This window comes from Acyrthosiphon pisum, chromosome X, assembly GCF_005508785.2.
Source record: "Acyrthosiphon pisum isolate AL4f chromosome X, pea_aphid_22Mar2018_4r6ur, whole genome shotgun sequence".
Classification (NCBI taxonomy): domain Eukaryota; kingdom Metazoa; phylum Arthropoda; class Insecta; order Hemiptera; family Aphididae; genus Acyrthosiphon; species Acyrthosiphon pisum.
In genome coordinates, this window is record NC_042493.1 from 62040572 (window position 1) to 62050138 (window position 9567).

The window sequence follows — 9567 nt, forward strand, 5'->3', positions numbered from 1 at the left end:
TAAAGAAAATAATAATAATCGAAAATGTCATATGCCTATAAATAGCTCAACATGAGTCAAAATAATTTTAAGGTGTATAGAAATTACTAATATAAACATTCAGTGAAAATTGCATGTATCAATAGTAATTTTTTTCAGAGTAAACCAAAAACCAAAATCGATTTTGTCGAAAACCGATCTTACGTGAAAATCCCCGTTTTTTCTTTTGTTTTTCTCGGTGCTTATGGAAACTACTGTCAATTTGAACTTCCCCATTGAGCCTACTAGATTAATTTTCCCACTGTAAAATAGTTGAAATTCGGAGCATTATTTCGACTATTTATCATGTACCTATACAGACACAAAAAACACACATTATTGTAAAATCATTACATTAATCGGTCCACTCAAAAACTAAAATTATAATTATAATAAAAAGTTATATTTATATTTAAGCGTTTAGGTAGAGAATGCATGTTAGGAGGGCCCCGACGAATTTATTGCGCATGTTTCAAGAATGAAAAATATAGCGCAGGACGGGGTAATATAATTTCTGTAATGTTTTGCGCATGCTCAGTAGTGATATCAGGTCCCAGTAGTGAATTTAAGGGGGCAGAGGTTCTCCCTCCCCCATTGGCCTAGTATATAGGTTAATAAATTGGGCCGTTTTTAAATATTTGTGTTGTAAAACTTGGAAAGAGACAATGGGCCCCTCCAAAAAAAAAATCTAGATCCACCATTGTCAATAGGCCGAACAGGTCGATCAAATCGGCTTCAAGATTTTAAATCATAGCACTATATAGTATGTATTATCTAAGGCGTCAGTCCTCGTAAGTCCTATGAGTGGCCTGTAATGCACGCCCCCTCCGCAAACCTAAGTCAAAATTCGGGAATGAAGTCGAGGTTTATCCAAAGATTTTCGATTTTGATTGAAAATTAATAATTATCTATTTGGCTACATTGTAATAATATAATTTACAAGCATTTTTAAATTTATTTTGATATTAGTTACGAAGCAAAATAGTATTATTCTCGGATCCCGAGTACAATTATCAGTCGTTTAAAATGTGTTATATTATTTTTTTGAATTATTATTTTTTTTGTTTTTCAAAAAGTTTGAAAAATAATACAAGGCCCCAAATAAGTATTTCTTATAGCAATTCAAAAATATATTATAAAAATATAAACCTAAAATTTATTTCATAAGTGTTTGAAGTTAAAAGTTAAAAAGTTAAAGTTAAAACTTTTACAAAATGTCAAACATTTTAAAATTATTTTGTATACCTACCAACGCGGCAAAAATATTTAATTAAATATCCTTCAAAACATAGAACAAACCACCTCCACTAAGAATAATTTTTAAGAAACAACGATTAATTATCAGTGAATTCAAATTTAACACATTCATTACTGTGAGTTGTGACAATTACAATATACCTATATAACCCTACTCAATGACAAGATACGCCCAAAACCTGCTTCTATATTATAGGTACGTAATTGGATTACATTTGGATTAATTACAATTTATTTTAAAAATAAATAATAGTAGGCATGCCTCAGCCAACCCATTAGATGAAAACTGTAGAGTGTAGGTACAATGTACCTACAATAAAATCCGTTGAGTATTTTTCGAAATATGCGCGTACATACAAAAAAGGAGCTTCTATTTTAAAATGTTATACATAGATTATACATAGTTAATAAATATATGCTATTTCTATTTCAGATAGAATGAATCAACTGGAAATGGAATGTATAGATTTATTACAACCCATAGGTGATATTATTTCTTTAGAAAGAGAACTAAAACGATTAAGCGAAGCTGAAACAAATTATATGAAACTTTTAAAAAATATTGAAAATAATATTAATCCACAAGAACCCATTTAATTTAAACAACACCTATTATAACTTTTTAATTAATTATGCATAAGTTAAATTAAGTTTTCAGTTTATATTAATAATTAGTAAATCACTAAAAATCAATAAAGATTAATTATATTGTAAGAATTAAGTACGTTCGATAAGACTACAAGTGGATTTCATATACCTACTGTATCTACTGTATCTTTGATCACTTTGTGATGCCATGCCTATTCCAAACGATATGTTTCACGGATATATGGAATATCGAATTTCAAGTCAAAATTAAGTAATTGTATATTTAAGCTTACAAAGCTTACAATATTGTAATCATTCAGAAAATATAAATATGGAACTATTTTATAGAAACATTCTAGTAACATATTAAAAATTAATTAATTTTATATTTCAAGGAAATGTAACAGCTCTAGAATATTATAGTATATTGAATTATTCAAATTAAAAACAGAAAGTGTTTCGTACGATCTACAAACATTTATCTGTTAAATTCAAATATTTTTTCGAAAACAAAATCAAAGTAATCAGACAATGTTAACTAACTAATAATGTTGTCAAAACAACAAGTAAGTTGACGTAATATTCGCATGGTGAATTTTATATTGCTATTAATTTATTAACACGTGCATACGAGAGTGGTAGCCACATGAATTTCACTTACACTAATAATCATTTACAACTTACAACGTGATTAGAAATTGCATAAATGTTGCTCCTTAAATAATAGCCGTAGCAAGGTCCCTTAAAAGTTAAGCACCCTGTGCCGATGCCATTTTGTCCTCAAAAATCACCCTCAACCACCTTGTAAAATCAACCAAATTAAAAAAAAAAAATTTAGTTGCTAGAGGGAAATATTCTACAGCCCACATCCATCTCTGTTTTTCAATATTTTATTCTCCATGTCTAAAAAAAATACAAGATAAAAAGCATTTTTTTACAATTTTTTTGATACAATTATTTGAAATAAAATACAAAATCAGAGATCAATGCGTGATGTAGGAAGTCCTCTTCTTTCAGATAAAATAATAGTCATCAAAATCCGACAGTTCTACAAAGCTTGAGAGTTATTCCCGTAAAGTCATTTTTTTTCTCGATATAATACATCCTATCAACCCCCCGTAAATAGGTATCGGGTAGAATATTTGTAGAAAAGTCTTATAATTGAGGTGACAACTAAAATATGAAGTAGTTGATTCTGTTTCCAAAAAATCTAAAAAATACATAAGCACAGTTTATTTTTATACTCATTTTAAGTTCAAATTTGAACGAAATTACATATTAAAAAACCTAGAATAACTATTTTAGTTATTTTGTTGTTATTGTATAATATTATTCTTGGGTACTTGAAACTTATAAAGTATACTATTATATATCTATGATAGTATCACGGTTTGTTATACCTAATAGATATTGTGATATGATTAATTTGGAATTTATTATAGGTACCGATTATATGTAAATTTTTTTTTAATACCATATATATAAGTATATAATATGTCTTATACCTAGACTGACATACCATCTCCGCTCAGAATCGTTTTTCTTATACAATAATATTATATCATTGAATTCAAATTTAATACCATCCATTATACAGTGACCCACTTGTAACTTACTGTACAACAGAGCAACATCCACTTACCCACCTTTTTTTTAGTTTTTTTTTCTATAAATATCAATAAAGTTTTATCTGTTGGACCAAAAAGTGTAAAAAATTTATACAAGGCTCCTAATATATTGTTACAATAGCAGTTGAAAAATATTAAAAGTACATAGGCACAATTTTTTTTTATAAGCATTTAAAGATTGAATTTTGGTAAAATTTATCAAATTTAAAATTGAATAATTATTTTGTATTTAAAAATTTATAAAATGTTCAACTTTTATATCTAAGGCTTGAAAATGTACACTATTTACACTACACCATAGGCACGATTAGAGAGGTCTATAGTGGCCAAGCCCCCCACCCCCAGTTTTTAATCATATTTTAGTTTAAAATATTAATTATTAGAATTTGTGCTGCTGACTAGGGTCTGATCTTCAATATTTTGATAGGAGGGGGGCATATAAATTGTATAATTTTAATTTTAATTAATAATAATGCTTATTCCAGTGGTAGTTCTGTTTGAAGTTCATGTTGAATAGTCATATTATATTAAGCTGTTCTTATTTACAGCTACTTTTTACCGATAGATAGCGCTACAATTACAGTTCTATACATTTTCTCTTTTTTGTCTATGTCGGCGAAATAAATAATAATTTGTTATTCCCGAAATATACTCAAGTATACTGTCCAAGTGTCTGAGTGAGTCCAACTGACCCTGGCATTGGCTGAATCACCGAAAAAAATTTCATCGAAATTAACACAGTTGTTCAACATACATACATAGGTACATACATACATACATACATACATACATACATACATACATACATACATACATACATACATACATACATACATACATACATACATACATACATACATACATACATACATACATACATACATACAGGTAGTGAACTATATAAAATAATATTATAAAATAAATAAAGCCATTATTAAGTATTTTATATTTAAAAAAAAAATTTAAAGTATTTTTTTATACTATAAACTTGTTCAATTATTTCACTACAGTATAACTATATATATATTGTGTAGTGTGTACATTTTAAGTTTTATTTATAAGTTATAACTCTAAAGCAAAGTTTTTTTTTTCAACTTGATTGTATTGTTATATTTTATATAAGTTATAACCCATGCGACCAAATTTACCAAATTGTATTTACTATTTTTCATTACTATACACATAACTTTATTCAACATAATTAATAAACAACTTACATATTTGTGTATTATATTGTAATCAACTTTGCTCGGAATTGAACACCTACTAAATATAAAAACAACAAATTTAGATATTTTTATCATAATATTTTATAATAAATGAGCAGTCCTGTAAAGTATTTAAGTAAAAGTATTTGAGTAAAAGTATTCAAATACTTTTTTAAGTATTGAATAACTTTTTAAATACTTTCAGCATGAAGTATTTTGAATGGTATTTTAAGTACTTTTTTTCGTATTAAATATTTTTTGGTATTGAATACTTTGGTTTTTTATTTCTAACATTTTATTTTTATTCGAAATAATTGGTTGGAAAAATATTATTGTCAACTACAATAATAGAATAATAGTTTTATTTAATATTCTGTATTTCTGTGTTAGCCGAAGCCCAAAGGTTTGTGAAAACCAGATTTCTAAAAAAAGTTATTGAATAACAATATTCCCTTTAAAACTTTTAGATAACTATTAGATTACCTACTACCTATGTGTTTATATTACGATAATAATAAACCCACTTTAAAAACCAAAAGTATTTGAAAAGTATTCCAAATACTTTTTTAAAGTATTTGAGTAGTATTTGAAATACTTTACAATTAAAGTATTTGAGTAGTATCTTAAATACTTAAAAAATATGTATTTGAGTATTTACTCAAGTACTTTTTAAAAGTATTCTTTACAGGACTGTAAATGAGTACTATATTAATGAAACAGTTGAGTTTTAAATTTGAAAATGTATAATATACCTAGTACCTACGTCCTACATCTTCAGTTTGATAGCAACATTCAAATTGCAAATAATTAATAGTAATATGTAAGGAAGATAAATGCAATTTTATATGTCAATAAAAATTATCCATTTAACGAAATATAATTTGATAAATAAGCAATTCAAATTCTAAAAACATACATTATTACAATATCAATACATTTCTACACATATTATAATGACTTTATTAAATTAAAAACAGCTAAATTTTACGTTTCAGACAATTATTCAACAGGAAGATTGTTCTCAAATTAGTAGCAAATTAAATAAATTATTAAATGTATGCCTATTATATTTTTTAAATAAATTAAATAAAAAAAATGTAAGGAAATCCAGTTATTGGTAGATACCTTAAATAAATGTTGATTTGATGCCTATCTAGTACCTAGTGAGTGTATATTCCATAACACAAACATTTTTTGGTTTTTAACTGAAATATACTCTTGAAATTAATTTGATTAGTTCATAAAGAACCGTGATCTAGGTATATAGATATTTTATACCTAAACACATAAAAAAATAAAGTCAACATGTTAACTAACAGCTAAGATATGAAATTAATATCTATCAGCCCCTTAGTGTTTAACAATTTAAGATAAATGATAATGATGATGCGTATAGAAGTGAGCTATTACCTGAGGTAATAGGACTCTATAGGAGTTCAATACACATGTTAATTTATTGTTCAGCGTTGCAAAATTATACGGGATCCATATTGCATAATGGAAATACAATGCACATAAATGGATTCAGCGTTTTTTCAACATATTCGTGTGCAATTATTGACTTACAACACTATCAATTTTCGGTTATAAATACCTAGTAAATATATATATATATATATACTATTATGAATTTGTTGTAAATTGTAGACGAAAAATATATATATAATATATATATATTATGTGGAAATGTATTAAGAAAATAGATTACAGAAAAACAGTGTTACATGGAAATATATTTGAATTTGAAACGAACAGAATACAAAATATGTTATACATGTACAAATTAATACGTATTACAAATTAAGTATGTGTAAAAATATAATTGGCTTGTTATTGCTGTCTACGAGTGAACATTTTCCGTATATATACAGTAGAAAAACTATCTTCCAGATTACAATAATATGCATAATTATATAGGTAGCATTTAAAATGGAAAACGTTCGCTTTTTGCCCCACTTTTGTATGAAACAATGAATACATTTTAGTGGATTGTTATTGTATATTATGTTGATTGCTGATATAATATTATATAGACATCCAGTTTTCCACATGCCGCGTGTTGTGTACACATATAAGTTTAATATTGCCTCTGGCAGACCCCATTAAATGATCGCTTTGTTGATTTGAGCAATCATCCACTGGAATAGTAACAAAATAGCCGTGGACATCGAAACCGGTAGGGCAGACGCAACTATCCATTTCCAAACATTCGAACTGTAATTCAAGTAAAACAAATTATTTAAACAACCTGCAGTATTTATAGACAATGAATCGCAGAAAACTTTATGATCAATCGACAATCAATGATTCAAGTTTATAAAGATTAAGTATATCAATAGACAATAATATTATGTTGATAAATGTATTGAATTTGTCAACCCCTAAACGGTTAAACTACATAATTAGAATTATAGTAGAATACATAATATTGTATAAATCGTTTATAATGACATTCGAGGGACTAGGAAAAATATGTCATAATAACCGATAACCAATAGTCATGACAATAAAAATTTAAAAAAATATATTATTACAAAACAGTAGGTATCTGCCACTATCTGGTATACATTATACTATACATAATATGTATTAAAATCACAAAACGTGAACTCAAATTATGTGTTTTATTGTTCATTAAAATGTGTAGTACCTATATATATTTTTATTACATATTTACCAAACTGTTATTATTCATTGCCTACAGGCTACAAATATATTTTAAATTCTGAGCGAAGTGCAATGAATGTATTGATTTTATACAATGATAATATGAGTTTTTATTTTTAAGCTTAATAAAATATGCTTTCTTCAATTTTCTACTTCACGTTCTTTCCTGGATGGAAATTTAATCTAGTTTAATTTAATCTATTTAATGCATGAATATTATATTAAAAAATATTTAAGATACATATGAACGATTTTTTCTATAAGTATTAAAAATTTAAATTTTGCAAACATTTATCAAAATCTAATTAGTTAAAAAATTATAAAATGTTCAATTTTTATAGCTAAGGATTAAAAATTTAAAACAAGGATTCTCATATATAGTTTATACTGTAACCAAAAAATGTAAAAATATATACACACAGTTATTATTTACAGACATTTTAAGTTCAAATTTGGATGAAAATACATATTGAAGAATACCTATACCAAAAATATCTATTGATTTTAGTTATTTTGTTGTAATTTAAAAATATTATTCACTGGCACCTTCATGACAATTTGAGAATACATTATTATATTTTATACCCACAATGAAATTTTTAAATACCATTTTTTTGGCAAAAAATATTTTAATCTACTGTCTACACGCGCTGATGCCTAATCTAATGGTAAAATAAATTACATTAATCACAATAATATCATCAAATATACTTGGTAATATTATAGGCTGACCTAATATTATAGACAGTCTTCGCTCAGAATAGTTTTTTTGATTACGATAATTTTATAGGTACCTATGAATTTAAATGTAACATATTCATTACAGTGCCCTTCTAGATAGCCGACTTACATCAGAGCGTTATCCACTAACACGCTTTTTTTTATTTGCAAAATTTTTTTTATATAAATCTTTGTATTTTTGTTTCTAAATTAAAAAGTTGTTTTTTATCTTATATTATTATGTATTAATAGTCATAAATTTACGCTCATTATTTAATAGGATGTCAGCGAACTTTTTATTTTCTTAGTCTAATCTATTAATACCAACATTGTTCTACTATCTTTAATATTATAGTGGATCAAATATTTAGAATATTTTCTGTTATGAGTGTGTAAAATGTTACAATTCAAAAATGATCATATTATCTCGTTTTAAAATTTAAGTATCGTGAAAAAGATAACGAAAGAAATGTTCTTAACTTTAAGTTTTATAATAGGTCAATTAAAGCTATAACCACATTAGGTTGGTTCTGCTGAATGCAAATTTGCTTATGTCACTGGTGTAAATAGGTCAGAGAGAGGGAAAACAAACAATTAGCTTCCTCTTATAATATTTTGCCATAGGATCTTGATAGTTATTCTTGTCATAAATCATCGATAATATTGACCGAATATTGAGTGTTCGTTATAGATAAATTAGATTTTATATAAATTCGTATCAATAATAAATTACATTAAGGTAAACATGGTAAACATGGTTATTATTATAACGTCATAACAACTAATACAAAATGGTAAATACATAGAAATTTTGCCGGGACCTTCAATTTTAGGAAATTAAATCTGGTATGTCACTACAAAATGTGTTATTATAAACGGTATTTCTATTATATGTATTATTGATATTAAAATAAATTAAATTAGAGTATAGTAACATTTTGTCATCTCTTATTTTTTAAATAAGTTTTTAATTCTTAGTATAATTAATACCTGTATGGCTGTATTATAATTTATAGGGTAATGTATAAATATTAGTATGAAATATGAACATGCAATTTTTATGAACTTTAACAATCGTTTAACCGTAGAGTTTCTTAGCCCAACGCTGATCATAAAGTGTGTTGTATGCACCTATAGAAGCATATTATATCGTATTCAGGATGGTGCCGTATGAGACAAAACTATTGATTTATTTTCTCCTTATCTTAAAAATTAAAGTTTACAAGCTTTAGTTTAAACTTTATTTTCAAATAGTATATACAATATATCTAATATTATACCAAATGGCAAATTCCAATTCTGTAAGTAATAAATCCTTATTTTGCTAATGTTAAGATTAGATATTAGGTACCTTGTATCATATTTAAGATATTTTACTGTGAATAACTACAAGCTGTACATATTAATATAAAAATGAGCCCAGCATAAAATATTATGTACTGCAAAATGCAGAAGGTGCAATAAATATTTATTAACTAAAG

The 9567-nt window shown here is 25.9% G+C and overlaps 1 protein-coding gene across 1 annotated transcript in view; it reads right to left on the bottom strand.

Annotated features, from left to right (window-relative positions):
* Window positions 1-6413: 6413 nt before the first annotated feature.
* The window catches only part of LOC100571306 (peptidyl-prolyl cis-trans isomerase B-like), a gene marked incomplete in the record, with an annotated part of 6954 nt that continues 3800 nt past the window's right edge, over window positions 6414-9567 (bottom strand). Inside the window, 1 exon segment of the mRNA XM_029488022.1 lies at window positions 6414-6913. Coding sequence (XP_029343882.1) covers window positions 6802-6913 — 112 coding nt within the window.